The 18146-nt window shown below is 35.6% G+C and overlaps 1 protein-coding gene across 2 annotated transcripts in view; it reads left to right on the top strand.

The window, feature by feature from the left end:
- Nucleotides 1-18146, top strand: part of plxnb2b (plexin b2b) — a 156347-nt gene that overhangs the window by 118187 nt on the left and 20014 nt on the right. For both annotated transcript variants that reach the window (XM_079858473.1, XM_079858472.1), the window contains 17 exons: nucleotides 2225-2350; nucleotides 2902-3002; nucleotides 4043-4169; nucleotides 4751-4907; nucleotides 5787-5898; nucleotides 6302-6413; nucleotides 8323-8424; nucleotides 9180-9272; nucleotides 9530-9617; nucleotides 9930-10093; nucleotides 10406-10554; nucleotides 14223-14334; nucleotides 15039-15175; nucleotides 15256-15438; nucleotides 16557-16668; nucleotides 17189-17389; nucleotides 17461-17640. In XM_079858473.1, coding sequence (XP_079714599.1) covers nucleotides 2225-2350; nucleotides 2902-3002; nucleotides 4043-4169; nucleotides 4751-4907; nucleotides 5787-5898; nucleotides 6302-6413; nucleotides 8323-8424; nucleotides 9180-9272; nucleotides 9530-9617; nucleotides 9930-10093; nucleotides 10406-10554; nucleotides 14223-14334; nucleotides 15039-15175; nucleotides 15256-15438; nucleotides 16557-16668; nucleotides 17189-17389; nucleotides 17461-17640 — 2256 coding nt within the window. The remainder of the gene's footprint in view (nucleotides 1-2224; nucleotides 2351-2901; nucleotides 3003-4042; nucleotides 4170-4750; nucleotides 4908-5786; nucleotides 5899-6301; nucleotides 6414-8322; nucleotides 8425-9179; nucleotides 9273-9529; nucleotides 9618-9929; nucleotides 10094-10405; nucleotides 10555-14222; nucleotides 14335-15038; nucleotides 15176-15255; nucleotides 15439-16556; nucleotides 16669-17188; nucleotides 17390-17460; nucleotides 17641-18146) is intronic.

Raw genomic sequence — 18146 nt, 5'->3', positions numbered from 1 at the left:
GGAGAACAACATGAGGACGAGTAAATCACAATGAGGACGAGTAAATGACACAATGAGGACGAGTACCTGATGACGAGTAAATGACATGAGAACAACATGAGGACGAGTAAATCACAATGAGGACGAGTAAATGACACAATGAGGACGAGTACATGAGGATGAGTAAATGACATGAGAACAACATGAGGTAGAGTAAATCACAATGAGGACAAGTACATGAGGACGAGTAAATGACACAGTGAGGACAGTGAGGACGAGTAAATGACACAATTAGGACAAGTACATGAGGACGAGTAAATGACACAGTGAGGACAGTGAGGACGAGTAAATGACACAATTAGGACAAGTACATGAGGACTAGTAAATGACACAGTGAGGACGAGTTAATGACACAGTGAGGACGAATAAATGACACAGTGAGGACAGTGAGGACGAGTAAATGACACAATTAGGACAAGTACATGAGGACGAGTAAATGACACAGTGAGGACAGTGAGGACGAGTAAATGACACAATTAGGACAAGTACATGAGGACGAGTAAATGACACAGTGAGGACGAGTAAATGACACAATTAGGACAAGTACATGAGGACGAGTAAATGACACAGTGAGGACGAGTAAATTACACAGTGAGGACGAGTAAATGACACAATGAGGACAAGTACATGAGGACGAGTAAATGACACAGTAAGGACGAGTAAATGACACAGTGAGGACAAGTACATGAGGACGAGTAAATGACACAGTGAGGACGAGTAAATGACACAGTGAGGACAAGTACATGAGGATGAGTAAATGACACAGTGAGGACGAGTAAATGACACAGTGAGGACGAGTAAATGACACAGTAAGGACGAGTAAATGACACAGTGAGGACGAGTAAATGACACAATGAGGACAAGTACATGAGGACGAGTAAATGACACAGTGAGGACGAGTAAATGACACAGTGAGGACAAGTACATGAGGATGAGTAAATGACAGGAGAACAACATGAGGATGAGTAAATCACAATGAGGACGAGTACATGAGGATGAGTAAATGACAGGAGAACAACATGAGGACGAGTAAATCACAATGAGGACGAGTAAATGACACAGTGAGGACGAGTACCTGATGACGAGTAAATGACATGAGAACATGAGGTAGAGTAAATCACAATGAGGACAAGTAAATGAGGACGAGTAAATGACACAGTGATTACGATTAAGTGACACAACGAGGACGAGTATCTGACACAATGAGGACAAGTACATGAGGACGAGTAAATGACACAGTGAGGACGAGTAAATGACACAGTGAGGACAAGTACATGAGGACGAGTAAATGACACAGTAAGGACGAGTAAATGACACAGTGAGGACAGTGAGGACAAGTAAATGACACAATTAGGACAAGTACATGAGGACGAGTAAATGACACAGTGAGGACGAGTAAATGACACAATGAGGACAAGTACATGAGAATGAGTAAATGACATGAGAACAACATGAGGACGAGTAAATGACACGATACTCATTTTTGGGTGAACTAACCCTTTAAACTAACTTTTCCACAATGTAAAAATAACCAAAAATTGACAGTCCGTAGGAGGACGTGGAACAAGAGCAGAATGTTAGGCATTGTTAAAGAAATGTTGAGGAAACGAACATCTCTGGAAATTTGAGACAACCAATTAGTGAACCGCTACAAGCAGCTCGCTACCTGATGTCACACACCTGAATTAGCAGGCGTGTCACAAAGCTGGAGTTTAGGCTTTGGCAGGTGAGGGAATTGGTGGGTGATCGTGGCGAATCTCTGACAGAGGGATGAAAGAGAAAAAGATATCACTGACGAAACCCCTCGCTACCGCAGACACAACTAAAACCTGTTAGACGTTATATTAGAAATAATGAACAGCTCTCTCAACTTGAGTCCAATTCTTACACTCAAATAAGAAGGCTTTGTTAGAGCTGATCATGTGCAGGACAGACAGATGAAACTGAGCGATGATAGATGGATAAAAACCAGTCCGGATGCAGGTTTTTGTGAGTTCCCGGTGAATGGAGCTGTGGTTTTATGGTCATTATGTGGCTTGTAGGCCGTTAGTTGAGGGTTGACGTGTTGTCAGGTGTGGCTCAGGTGCGCTGAGGGGGTTTTGTGTGGTCTGTAAATATGACAGATGTGTTCTTTCCTGTGCTCGACTCTTTAATTGTGGGTTTCTATTGTTCTCTCTTTACCCAGGTACATTTATCAAGCCAGCCAGAGGCGTACAACCCCGGTCCGGGCTACAAAACCAGCGGCTATGTAAATAAGAACCTTTTCTTTGACAAAACCAAGGCGCACTTGTACATCACCACTGAGAAAAAGGTACGAGGCTGGAGTCATTTATCACAGACGGTGTGCTCAGTAGTAGCTCTTTGATTATGGCCACCTCAACCTCTGGAAACGCATGATTGCACCTATTTGTGTGCCTTTTATTGTTACCAAAATATACATTATAATTTTTTTAATGCAGTTTGCAGGCATTGTCTTGCTGAGTCTATGACCATACAGTGATGTAATTGCAATGTTTATGAGGCGGCGATGTATTGAAATCATTCTTGTTTGTCGTTTTCTCTGTAATTTTCTGTAATTAATTCAGCTTGAACCAAGCTGAATTAATTCAGCTTGAACCTTGATGTTCACACACAGGCTTTGTTTAGATCAGTTCTTTTCAGTATAAACTTCATACTTTTCAAGAAACTACCTAACTTTTTATGGTTTTAACGTTTTTTTTGTGACTTTTTAAAACAGTGATGGCATCATTATAATTTGCCTACTGAATTGTGATTGGTTTTGAGTTGCATTCTTAGATGCTGATTGGTCAGTACAGCATTCCAGCTTTATTTGAAGCATTTTATGATTATGTGGTTATGCAGATCACGAAGGTGCCCGTACAGGCCTGCCATCTGAAGACGGACTGCCAGACCTGCGTCACTCAGAGAGATCCATACTGTGGCTGGTGTGTCCTGGAGGGAAGGTACCTATGTTTTTTTTTTTATGTTTTTTTTTGTACATTTTTAAAATAGTGTCTTGGCATTTGTCTTTGGCATCCTGGTGCTCATATGGAAGGTAAAGGTTTGAATCCAGCAATGGGTCCCTATTCCTCCATCTCGAACTGTGTTCCTGTCTATTCCCACTGTACTTGCCAAATAGTATAAAAAATAAATAAATAAATAAATAATAATAAAAAAATAAAATTATATATATATATATATATATATATATATATATATATATATATATATATATATATATAAAACATGATAATAATAATGTTTGAGGATGTGTGTGTGTGTGTATATATATATATATATATATATATATATGATGGATGGATGGATGGATGATAGATAGAAACACAAAAAGCTAAAAAATTAAATGCTTATATTTAATGATTGTGAGATTATTTGTGTATATTTTGTTTTTATATAATTTAATGATTCTTTGAAAAAAATCACTTATTTCTTATATGTATTCACTATTACAGACACTTCTTATTCATTTTATATTGTTCGGCATTTTATATATATATATATATATATAAACATTAATATTTTCTTTTATTATTTTACATTTGATTGAATTGAATTAAGGTTTTTATTGTAAGTAATAAGTAATTTAAAAAACATGAATAATACTTACATATATTTAATAATTTTGATGTTATGTGTATATCTCTTATTTGTATATAATTTAATAAATCTTTTTTTACTTTTTTACATTTCTTATATTATATATATTTAAATATACTTTTATATTTATTTATATTCACACACACACACACACACACACACACACACACATATATATATATATATATATATATATATATATATATACTTTTTTTTATACTTTTTTTTTATTTAATTAGTTGGATTAATGATTCTTATTATATTATTTACAGAATACAAAAATGCACTGTTAAGACAATCCTGTTTTCCCTGAAGTGTTGTATTATAATATTGTCATATTTAATTGCACGAGAAGCGTTGTTTTAATGCGTTATTGATTGTGTAGATGCACCAGGCGTTCGGAGTGCAGTCGTGCGGAGGAAAAGAACGGGTGGCTGTGGAGTCCAAGCCAACAGTGTGTGAAAATCGTCTCTTTCCACCCGCCAAATCTCAGCTGCTTGAAGTCCCAGCAGGTACCAGCCTGAGTGTCGCGGACACAATTACCAGAGTCTTATTTTTAAACCAGACTGCTCAGCACTGATTATGAGAAAAGCTGAGCATGACTCCCACACAATGAGGCCATATTGGTGAACAGACGGTGAAAACACAACGGGCGCTGATGGCACGTTTAGAATTCTGTTCTAAAGGTGCTGCCGTTGTGTTTTGCACTTCAATGCAATACGTTCTCTGATTATGGCATGTCTGGACCATTCTAGCTGTTTTATTGAGAGAAATGTTTAGAAGTTATTTGTAAAAGAACATTCTTATGGAATGACGAGAAGTATTATATTTTATCTTATGAAGCCATAGCCTAGAAGTTCCACCTCAACACATTGAGCTTCTTTCTAAAACGCGAGAAGAGCAAAATTTTCCTCATAAATCCATAATTTTTTAATTGGATTGCATGGAACAAACCTAACCAGTCATCTCCTTAAAATATGTATAAAATAAAATGGCAAAAAAAAAGGAAATGCTATGTATTGGTTTCAAATATTGAAATGAAGGATTCTTCTGCTTATTTCTCTCATATCAGAGTTTGTCAAATGTCCCTCAGGTTGAGATAAACGTCCGATCGCTGCCGATCCTCAGAGACTCCGACCGGATCGGCTGTCTCTTTGGCTCTTATCCCAGCGACGGCAGGATGGTGGACGGCAGAATCAGTTGCCGTTTACCTGAACAGTCTCATATACCCCCGACACCTGCACACCAAGGTACGTCACTCGTCACAACAAATCTGAATCAGACTCTCTGCACACTCTTTACACTGTTTAATTACATGTTTATTTTAGTTAGTTATTCTATAAATAATTGTAGTTACTGGTATATAATACTTGGTTATTTTATAAAGAACTATTTAAAAATATTTATTTTAATATTTTATTTATTGTTAGGCTATATATATATATATATATATATATATATATATATATATATATATATATATATAATTTTTTTTTTTTTTTTTTTTTTTTTTATATATATTTTTAATTAATATTTATATTAAATTATATAATAATTCATATATATATATATATATATATATATATATATATATAAATTAATTTAATATATATATATATATATATATATTAATATTAATTTATATATTTATTACTAAATACTGTATATTATATAGTTAATGTTGTTGTTATTATTATTATTATTATTATTTACATGTTTTTTCAAACTCAAATGCTGTTATTTATTGTGGAAAATCAAAATGAGATATTGTTGCACTCCTGTTTTTTCAGCCACATCTGTCAAGCTACAAAAAGAGCAAAAATCACCATTAAAAAGCCCACATGACTGTGAACTCGAAAACTGGAGCTGACCGATTTGTGAACTCCATATGAGTTCAAATTCAGCCTGTTCCTCATGCAAAGCTTTGGAATTTAGTTCATGTACTTTTATGGTGCTTTTAGTCTATTTAGGTTTCTTACACCAAAGATAGATCATAATTTAGTGTTTCATTACCATTTTTTTATCCTCTCGCTGACCCTCAGGTTGTTTTTGCTACTGTATCTTTAAGACATCTATGTGCAGATGACCTTTGCTATGATTGGCTAATCTGACCTGCTGTGTCTGTGTAGATTTCGTGGCGGTTTCGGTCTCCATCTTTGTGAACAGAAGCGTGGAGGTCGCGTCCAGCGAATACAAGTTCTACAACTGTGCAGCGGCAGTCCGGAAAGCAGAAAACACACCGTACGTTTGCCGTCTCGCCTTCTATTGTCAGCGAGTGTGTGTGTGTCTCCGCTTTGTGCTGACACCACTCTGTGTATAATGAATACTAGCATCTGTAACGATGAGGTTTACTCATAAATTGTAATGCATCACTGAAGCTGCAATTGAATTTGCTTACGTTTTTTTTTTCTCCAAGAGCAGGAAATTGCTTTCGTTTCTCATTCATTCATCACACATGAAAGTCGATCTCTCATCTCTTTTTTCCCCTTCTCCTTGTGTTTTTTAAGAGCTCTGGGACATTGCTGATGAATGAGTATTATTTGAAGTGCACTGGGACTATATGTTTTTACTCCAAACATTTACACACTGATGAAAAATTTAACTGGAAACCTCTGGTTTAATGGTTGCGCGTGTTTCTCCGCAGATGCACTTCCTGTGTGAGCAGCGCTTGGGGATGTCAGTGGAATATTGCGGCTCACACCTGCACGGATCTGAGCGACGCAGAAACCGGCGCCAATATAATCAAACCCAGACAGGTACTGAGATGAGAGTCAAACGAGCTTGCATGCACCATTTTCTTTCTTTTTATCAGTCAAGCTGTCTATTTCACGCGCCCAGTTGGCACACGTGCACTGCCGTTCAAAAGTTTGTTTTGAAAGAAAGAAATGAATACTTCAATTCAGCAGGGATGTATACATTGAACAAGTTACCAAAACAGTTAAATCAACATTTTTAAGTTAAGAAATTTAAAGTTTGAGTAAGCAGAACTGGCAGATTTTTATTTTGTACTCATACAGTTTAATTACTCTTAGCTTAAAATATTTGAGTAAGCTCGTTCATTCATTGAACTTCAAATTATCATGTAATCTCAACTTAAATATTTTTAGTAGTGGCTGCACTGTAAAAAGTGATCAGTTGACTTAAGTTGAAAAAATTAAGTTATGTGAACTTGACAATTCCACATTATTAAATGTTTTCAATTGCACATGAAGTTTATTTACTTAATAATTTTGAGGCAACTGATTTTTTCACCTTTTTTTAAGTAAAGTCAATTGATCATTTTTTGCAGTGAGCTTTAACTAGCTAATTCAGGAAATGCTAACTTGTTAATTGGTAACACAATGCTTTGATAGCATCAGCATAGCATATCAATTGCTGAATGAGTATGACATAGATATTTAACATATATCTGTTCTCAAACTAAGCTTGTGCTCCGCTCATCACCATGATGGTATCTCACCCCCCCCCCCCCCCCCCCACAAAAAAACAAAAAACAAACGCATAACATAAACTCTTCTAAATTAGCATAGAAAAACATGAAACACTACGAAATCTCCCATTTAAGATTAATCTTGCACAAAAAATATATATATAACACTTAATTTTAGCATTTACTCTCCCTTTCGAGTGCCATGGCAAAGCATGTTTGGAAAAATAAATCCCAGCCCAGTTTCAGTTAAAATTAAGTTTGTCTAAATTAAAAAAAACAAGTTCATGAAACCCAAAACAATGAAACAATTCAGATTACTGTAAATGTGTCAGTTCTGTGAACTCGAAAGAAAAAGAAAGTTCTAAATACTCATAAAAGTTCATTTGATTGAATTAATTTGTTTAATTTAAGTTATGATTTACGTTACGACAAGCGTTTGGCTGGTTTCCCTGCCCAAGTTGTCTTAAAGATGTCATCTCAAATGAAAAGTTGTTTATTCATCCATTTGATAGCTTTTTCTTTCAATAAGACCAGGAATGTGTGTTAGAAAAATAAAAACATCTTCTGAATGTCATTCTAACTTTAGATGGGAAGTGTTTTAGCAAAGTATTGCAGATGAGGAAACGTGCTAAAAATGACATGTATGAAAAAGCAGACATTGAATAAACGTCTGGGTGATGTATGTGTGCTATCAGCACCATTGATTGGGCCGCTTTGATTAGTTTCATGCGATTCTCATCTTCAAACTCCAGGTCCAACTGGTCCAGACATTTTATTTCTTTATTTATTTAAACCGTTTCTTGGAGCATAAAGCTGAGTTATTGATATCCAGTGCCAGCAATTTCAGAAATGGCCTCCACACTGTTTGATATTTGCTGTTTCCTGGAACAGTCACACGTGGCTGATGAAATGTGGACACAAAGTAAATGACTTTACTCAGAAAGTTTTAATGTGAAACGTATTAGCTGAATCAGCAAAATGAAAAAAAAAACAAATGGATGGGGAAAAAATGGATTATATGCAATTAGACACAGTCGCCAATGTCAGTGAGGATATATTTCAGCTGTAAATAAACGGTTTCATTCATGCACGTCATCATGGTTAATGAGTTTTTCCAGTTTCAATGGACGCTCGTTAATTTATGTTGGATGTAAATTAAGAATCGCTCACAAGATTGCAGTAGATGAGGACTTTCCTGTACAGCAGAACCGATTTCTCCATCTTCTGTGTTCTAGAACAAGAGCTGTCCACGCTTCGAGAACCCAGATCCCGTCCTTATCCCGGTTGGACACAAAACCCGGATCAGTTTTGAGGGCATCAATCTGGACCCGTACAAGGTGAATTAAACTTCCCAACCTCCTTTTAACAGTAAATGTCTTCTTCAAGGTCACTAGGGATAAAAAATAAATAAATAAATAAAAATACAATAAAAATGTAAAAAATAAAATAAACCATCAGTATTTTGTTGTCAGTATCTTGTCTTCCAAAACAAAGTTGCATAATTAAATACGTGATACTTACAGAATATAAATCAAATAAAATGTATTATTAAATAATTCATAAAATCAGCATATATTAACATTTGTTTAGAAAAGACTCCAAATTACGATAATTCTTTTAAATAATAAAAATACTTTTTATTTATTTAATTAATCACACTAAAATAATATGCTTAGTTAACATCCCTAATATTAAGACTTAGTTTCAGATCATATATCCATTGGAATTTTTTTTTTTAAGGTACAAGAATAATAATAACAATAATAATAATTATAATTATTATTATATGTATAATTATATACACTTATTCATTTACTTATTTATTTTTTAACTATGAAAAATGGCAATAAAAAATTAACTTCAACATGTATTGTCATAAAGTCATTATGTTTTGCATCAAGTCAGTTTGTCTTTTTTTTAAGGATGTCTTTATATGTTTTCTGGACAACAAGAGACTAATACTGATTGAGTAAATTCTTTTTGGCAGTCTATTCATAATCTGGTTATAGTTTTCCTCTAAACGGGTCTTAAAGTCCTCTTACCTGTGAACAAAGGGTTTTCAGTTGATGTTTTCTGAATTGTGACTCATTAGGATCGTGATTTCACCATCGGGACGGAGCTGATGAAGTTTGAGGAAGATGTCAAGACAGAGTCGGGACCCTTCTACTCTTTCAGCGGATATGTGGTTAGCTTCAGTTTCTCTTTATTTTTCCTCATGTTGTTCCTGTACTGTAAATATTTTTGTACACAACTCTTGCTAAATGATACCCAACCAATTACCAACATAAAGATTCACCAACCTACACTTCTTCAACGGCTCTTGTGGGAGTTTGAGATTATAGCTCCCCCTGTTGGAAAGTGTCCAGCCTGTAAATCATCTCTAGTCTTTAATGTGGAGGAGAGAACCGCCAGTGTTGACTCGCCCTTTCGTCTCTCTTCCAGTTTTCCTTTGACAAAGCTCACGAGACCAACGTTCTGTTCCATGTAAGAGACAAACACACGAGAAAGAAGATCGACAGCAGTCTAAGTGGTAATCGCTCTCACTCGCTTTTCACTCACCCTCATGTCGTTCCAAACTCATACGACTTCCTTTCTTCAACATAAAAGAAGATATTTTGAAGAATGTGATATTGATCAATAGTTCATATTTTAGAGACAATATTGTCTATGTTTCATATGCCACCTCTGAGCTGCAATAAATGTTCATATGTAATATATATATGTATATACATGTATAATAATAAATGTTGAATCAAAAAAACGATTTCTTTCTAAAGCTACTTTCTGTCATTTTCTCATTTAACACAATAAAGGCTTTAAATGATGTTTGTTTGTGTTTCAGTCACTCTGTATAACTGCTCTCTGGGACGTGAAGACTGCAGCTTGTGTAAGAACGCCGACCCCAAATATCAGTGTGTGTGGTGCAAGCAGACCAGCCTGTGTGTGTACGACCAGCTCTGTGCCTCTAAAGAGCTGGAGGAGTGTCCCGACCCCCAGATCACTGACGTGAGTCCCGAATCATGGCTTTTATGGGGCAAACGAGACCTTTTCCAAGTTCATGTTGTGCTTTTAACAATCGTCAATACTCAAAACGCAGCTCAGAAAGTTCAAGCAATAATTTACAACTTCTCTCATTCTCTTTCCCTATTTTCTCAAATTTTGAGGGTAAAAATCAATTTAAACCTCAGATCATGATGGGAATAGAAATAAATCATTTTTTTTTTACTGTTGTTTTAGTGAGATTGGTTATCTCAGCTCATCTCTGTGGTCTTTTCTCAGAGCAGTCCATGATTAGGATCTTTTTATAATGTATTTCAGATCACGCCGAGATACGGGCCGCTGAAAGGAGGAATAGCTGTGACGATTAAGGGCTCAAACCTGGGTGTTCAGAGGGACGACATTAAAAACATCACCGTGGCCGGAGTGCCGTGCAAACACCTGCGGGAACGGTACTCTGTCTCAACCAGGTAAGTAGACACTTTCCATGAATAGTGTTTAGAAACAGATTGATGTGTGTATGTATATTTATTTATTAATCTGCAGAAAGTGTCATTTAATATGAGAATCGCAAATTTTGCAACCCTGTGACAAAAAAAATGCAGTTTAAAAAACTGTCTTTTGTCTTTTTCTAGCTGTAAAATGAAAAAAAAAAAAACTTAAACATATAGCTGCAAGCAGCAATTATCGGGGCCAAGCAGAATTAGACGACAAGACATGCCTGAAAGTGTCAGACCAACTGCAACAATGAGCAATTAAAGACATTTAAAGAGGATTTTAGGCAAAATGGCTGAAAAAAAATGACACATGACAAAGTTTGGTGTCAATATGTCAAGGCATTGCAGAGATAAAGCCTGAAGAGTGCTTTTGGCATCATGCCTCAACTTTGCTGCTGAACTATACGAAAATGGTTTAGTCTATTGACACGAAATCCATAACTTTTAGTCGGCACAGTCTGGAGATGATACGACTCGATTTTGGTGAAAATCGGACAAACGGTTTAGGAGGAGTTCGAAAAAGTAGGTTTTGAATGAAAATCAAGATGGCGGACAGGAAGTTCGCCAAATAAGGAACATTTGGTATCTATGTTCTCGGCTTGACCCAAGGAATCTATTAAGACCAGTGACATTTCAATAGCCAGATTTATTCAAAAATTATTAGCCTTTTTGGAAATTTTGTTATAACTTTTGACCACAAGATGGCGCTGGTTTGAAACGTCTCACACCCCTTCAGAGCATCGTGCTGATGACCCATACCAAGTTTTGTAACAATCCGTTCTTGTGTTCTTAAAATACAGCATTTTAGCACAACATTCATAATGGCCGACAGTCAAAATGGCCGATATGGTAAAATTGGATATCAGTCGACTCTTTTCATATCTTTTTCATATCTCCGGACCAGTAGGTGGCGCTGCGCCGAAACGCAGCATGTAGCCTCAGGTCATGCTTATGAATACAAGTACCAAGTTTGGTCTGAATACGATAAACCGTTGCGGAGATACAGCCTTACGACCGTTTTTGCAAGCGCTACATAAAATTTGTTTGTGCGTTTATTGAAAACGGTTTGACGAATCATAACTTTTTGTCACCACTGCCTGAAGATGACCTGGTTTAATTTTCGTGCAAATCGGACAAACCGTCTAGGACGAGTTCGAAAAAGTAGCTTTTTCAGAAAATTCTAAATGGCGGCCATATTTTTATGAGGAAAACGTCATAGAGTGCAATCGAATCGTCATGAGCTCAGGAAACAGAGGAAAAAATAATTTGTAAGGTTGATTGGCCTTACGGTTCAAAAGTTATTAGCAAAATATGAATGCAACTTTGGACAGGTGGTGGCGCTAGAGGGAATGACTTAGACACACCAAAATTGGAGTATTTAATGTTGCGACTGTCCTCTATCAGAATGTCAAACCATTACAACTTTCCCGCAATCGGTTCTATGGGCTGCCATAGACTCCCAGTCGGAAGAAGGAAGAATAATAATAAGAACGGGAACAGATACAATAGGTGCCTACGCACCTTCGGTGCTTGGCACCTAATTAAACAAACTATTTATACAAATGCAAAAATGTTTGCAAAAAAATATATATGTGTGTGTGTGTACAGACATATGAATGTATATAAAGTATGTGTAATAAATAAATAAGCAAAGCATAGGAACAGGTTTGCAAATTTAACCTAAATTAAGCTTACATTCAGTACAAGTTAGCAAGTTTGGGACCATATATTGGTTTATACTTGTTGATAAACCTATAGTCCACAACAAAAAATAAACATTTAGTCATTTTTTTCCTATAAAAACGTGGACGTTTTTCATAAACTCTTGCACAAACTGTGTTCGGTATTGAACGAGCTGTTATAAAATGAAATCCCTGCTGGACTTTGAGTGTGCAGATCTCTGTGGTACCAAATGGCCTGATTTTTTTTTTCTTGTAGCGAACGTCCTGTTTGAGAAATCTGGTTCATTCAAAGCTTAATAAAAAAATAATTACCCAGAATTCGAACATGTAAAAATCCCCTCAAGAATGATCTAAATAATTTACATTTATGCATTTGGCAGACGCTTATATCCAAAGCAACTTGCATTGCATTTCAAGGTACACATGTACATTCTTATCAGTTCTTGCTTTCCCTTGGAATCGAACCCATGACCTTGCCGTTGCAAGCGCCAACGCTCTATTGTTCGAAAATCTTTTAGATGTTCTGCTCAAGGTTTTGTATTATGTTTGTCTATCCATGGAATATTAAATGTGCATGAGTTTGCCCTTGCGTTCCCTCTTGTAGAACAACATCAGATTTGTTCGTTTTTGAAATACAGAGCATGTTGTGTAGATTCAGAGACAACGATGAGGCAATGTCAGGCTTGGCTGAGTCAGTGATTCTACATCAGGGTTTATCAACTCTGTTGTGAGCGTTCAGCCTGACTGAGTGTTTGTCTGGCTGTTAGCAAGTTTGAAAAGGATCTTCCAGCAGGAGAGTTTGGCTTCAGAATGGTAAATAAGCTTCTCGGAGAGATTACCGTCAGGGGAGTCTGTCTGGGGAGGTTGCCGTCCAGATTTCAGGGCAACAGAAGATCAGTTTTCTGATTTGGCACATTTCAGACGTAATGAATCTGGAATCTGTGGGTTTGGTGATAATTAATAGCATATCTTCGGCATGTTTTAGGTTATCTTGTCTTCTGCTCATTTTGACCTTGTGTAGAATCCATTAAGGGTTAAAGAAATGTTCCAGGTTGAATACAACTTAAGCTTCATCGACCTGAGGATTTCCACAAACAAATGATTCCACCTCTTCCTTCAGTCTGTAAAAACATTAAGTTAGTAAGCATAGAACATGTATTTTTTTATTTTCTAAATGTATTAATTTACTGTTTTATTTATAGTATTTCTTATTATGTGTATATATATGTGCATATATATATATATATATATATATATATATATATATATATATATATATATATATATATATATATATATATATATATATGTATATGTATATGTATGCACATATATATATACATATATATATGCACAATAATAAAAATATATTTTTATTATTATTATTATTTATATATATGTATGTATATGTGTATAAATATATATATATATATATATATATAAATATAAATATAAATATAAAAAATATATATAATAATATAAAGAAATAAAATATATATAATAGTTATATTATGATTGTAAAATATATATATATATATATATATATATATATATATATATATATATATATATATATATATATATATATATATATATATATATATATATATATATATTACAATCATAATATAACAATTATATATATATATATATATATATATATATATATATATATTTAACGCAATTAATGCAGCATCCATTTTTTTCCCTTTCATCTTTCTGCTGCGTTACCTTAAATACATATGTTGACAGGCAGGTAGGACATCCTATCATTGGATTCGGACCGAATGCAATGATTGGACGAACATTTTTTGGTCCTGAGACTTCCTCAGAAGATATATGTAGGCCTACATGTTTCAATATTTAGACCACTTCTATTATTGATTTCTATCAGGATGTGAAGAGAGTTTCAACCTGTATAAAAAAATAATTGGCTGTTTGTGTTTGTTTGTCTGGCAGTGTGGTGTGTGAAATTGGGCCGGTGACACTGTACAGAACCGGAGAGGTGGAAATAGAGGTGGGCAGAGGAAAAAAAGGCGTATCCACAAAAACGGTCCGCTTCACCTACAGGGTGAGTCACGATTCTCCATTACCCAGCATGCACTACACACATACTAATTCTGTGAAACTCCACTTGAGATCCAATCCAGAGGGCTGCCACTGTTTGTGTGAGTCGACGGGAGCTCTCTGCATTTGGTGTGTGTAGAGATGGGCTGGTGTGTGTGGTCACCGGTCACATGCTCCTGCTGGAGTTACAATTATCAGCGGCTGACGGCTTGAGCAGAAATGATTGCATCAGTTTTTCAGGGAGATAGGCTGTCTCAGTCGGTCCCGCAGGGAGACGCTCAGGGTATGTGTTTGTTCAACAGACTGACGGGTCTCGGACAGCGCGCAGATACATTTCGTGGGATTATGTAATCATTACAATGAAATGGTAATGCATAGAACACATCTGTCATTGCTGGGTATTTGCAGCTCTTGTGCACATCATTATTATCCCCGTTCAAACGGTTTCACGAAAATCATGCATGCCAGGCCAGTAGATGGCGATGTCACTTTGTAAAGAAACACACGCACCTATAGGCTGAACATGTAATACACATGCGCATGACGTCACACAAATTCACATTTTTCTAGTTTAAACAGAGACCGTTTTCAAAAGTTTGCGTTTTCAGGCCCGCATTGTCGTGTAAATGAACGCCAAAATGCATTTCCCGTTTTTAGTTGAAAACAGTGTAGTGTAAACGCCCCGAAATATGATCTTTGTTTCTGTAGGACCCCATAGCACAAAGCGTGTCTCCTAATCGAGGTCCTAAAGCAGGAGGAACCGTCCTGACTATTACTGGGATAGGCCTGAACACAGCTTCAAAAGAAGACCTGCAGATCTTCGTGGGCGACGTGTCCTGCAGAGTGTGAGTGCATCATGGGAAATAGTCTTTTTCATTAGATTGTCCATTTTTTGGGTTAATTTTTTCATCTTCCTCTGTGTTAGTGAGAGCTTTGGAGATCAGATCACCTGTAAATTGTCTGAGTATCTGGGCGATACGGTTCCGTCAGCTCGCCTCGACGTCAGAGTTCAGTACGGCAAACACACCACAACCAGCATCAAGACGATCTTTCAGTTCTCCAGCAACCCCTCTGTGTCTGACCATCAGCCCAGGAGCAGCTTCGTCTGGTCAGTTCTGTTTGCCAGAAGATCCATCCAATATTTTCCTTGCCACACAAAGCCATTCTTACATCATTACCCTCATTTGAATTATTAACTCTTTCCCCGCCATTGAAGGAATTTTCCAGCTTTCCATGTTTTCTATGTTTTCACCTACGTTAGAGGCTGCTATTATGCAACTTCTGAAAAAGTACTGAATCTCCAGATTAATACACAGGTGAAGGAGGAGCAGAAACAAGCGATAAAAGCGTTGCTTATGCACGTTGTAGGGGGAAAGAATTTAGACATTTTTTTGATAAGGATATTTAATATTTTGAGAAGTACTTCATAATTTATTTATTTTTTTCTTTTCATTGAAAGTACCATTATGTATTTTCTTGTTAAATACCAATAAAAAACGATTATTATTATTATGATTATTATATTGATATTATGAATATTTTATTAGTTTATTATTATTTTGTATATTAACTTTTGTATTTTTAAATTTAATATATAATATAATCATATATGGAAAAAGTTGATAATACAAAATAATATATATATTATATTACATATTAACTTTTTCTATTTTTTTTTTTTATTTAATATATTTTATATATATTTTGTATTATTAACTTGTACAATGTATATAACATTTATATAATTAATATTATTATTATTATTATTATATATTGTATATTTATAATAAAACATTCTGAAATCTATATTTTAAATTATTTTTTATTATTTTTTTATATTAACTTTTTATACATATTTAAATCTGTAATATATTATATATATTATTTTGTATTATTAACTTATATAGAATAAGTTATAAATATTTTATATATAGTTTTGTGTATTTAATTTATTTAGAGACAATATAATATAAACAAGGCAAAATGTTATTTTAATTATACATTTACAATAGTAATTTATATCACTCATTTGTTTTTTATATAATTAATGCCTTTTTTATATACAGTATACATATATATATATATATATATATATATATATATATATATATATATATATATATATATATATATATATATATATATATATTGCTGCCCTTTAGCAGTGTAACCTCAAACTTAGTAAAAAAAAAACATTATTGTGTTATAATTGTGTGTATATTTCAGTGGTGGCAGAAAAATCCTAGTGGTCGGTTCTGGATTTGACCTGGTCCAGAAAGCTAGTATCAGGGTGGTGGCGTCTGCTGGAGAATGGTCTGAACAGGGCGTCCCAGAGGAGGTGAGTGCCAGAAACCTTCAGAGGCTCTCAGGGGAGATGTCACTTGCTGTTTGTTTTTCGTTTCATCTGTTCTTCTCACTGTTGGGTTTCCGTCTTGCATGACTTGCTCTGGTTCTGATTGATATGACGAGAGCTTCTCTGATCTGAAGCGCTCAACGAGACGGAGATTAAACGAGCGTTTATCTAACGAAAAACTTGATGAATGCTTCATTTCATCTCCCTTATCTGAGGAGGAGCTTTTGTGCTCCAGACCTTTCTCAAGCGGTCTCACTTCTTCCATCGCTCTTTCTCCATCTGTCTATCTAACAGATTTTTCCGCCCCCAGTTTCAGGGACTTTTGCTGCTCCCCCTCAGAATATCAATAGATTTCCCAGCAGCAGTGAAATCTGTTCCTCTATGGTTTCGCATTCTGAGGGCCTTTTGGTCCATGTGCTCGCAAAGGCTGCTGGGAAAAGAGACAGAAAACTGAGGAGAGTTAAATTTACAGAAGTGACATAAACTCAATCTCTCTGTTTCTCAGTTTGTCGAGGGTTTCACGCACAAAAACGACAGCGTGATCGTGTTCATGTCCCCTGCGGTGAACGAGTCTCAGTTGTTCAGGACGTACGTGCAGCTGGATAACCTCCAGACGGAGCTGACGCCGTTCCAGTATCATCCTGACCCGACGTTTGACCCCCTCAGCAAGACTGTCATCACTGAAAACAGCATGATCATCGTCACCGTGAGTATCCGCTCCACTGTCAATCAGACACGGGGTTTCACTCTTGTAAACGTGTGTTTGGTGTGTCTCAGGGTCGGGGGTTTTCCAGCGCGATGACTGCGAGGGAGGCGCAGGCGTTTGTGGGGGATGTTCAGTGTACCGTCAACACACTACAGGAGGATAAACTATTCCTGGACCCGCCCTCCACCGCACCCAGAGCTCGATCCAAGAGACTGAGGAGAGACACCGGCTCTGACCCGCTGGACCTGCTGGTGAGAGAACAACACACATCCATCCATCCATCCTTCTGTCCTTCCTGCCATCCATCTGTCCATCCATCCATCCATCCATCCATCAATCCTTCTGTCCTTCCTGCCATCCATCTGTCTATCCATCCTTCCATCCATCCATCCACATATTCATTCAGCCATCCTTTTTATATTTAAAAAAAAATGTTTTTGTTTATTTATATATCCATCAGTCCATCTATCAATTATCTATCTGTCCACTTATTCATCTATTTTGTTTATATATATATATAATTAAATATCCATCCACCTATTTATCTATTCATCTATTTATTTGTTTCTTTATATTCTTTACTTTTTATAAATAGTTGTTATTAAAGTAAAATAAATACATTTTATGTATTATTTTATATTTTATTATTAATTGTGTGTGTGTGTATATGTATGTATATATATATATATATATATATATATATATATAGTGTTTGTTTATTTCCATCCATCCAATTACAATTTATGTTTTTATCTAT

Source organism: Squalius cephalus, assembly GCF_949319135.1.
Source record: "Squalius cephalus genome assembly, chromosome: 23".
NCBI lineage: Eukaryota > Metazoa > Chordata > Actinopteri > Cypriniformes > Leuciscidae > Squalius > Squalius cephalus.
Note: the sequence above shows the minus strand (reverse complement) of the source record. Positions and strands in the feature narration are given on the sequence as shown.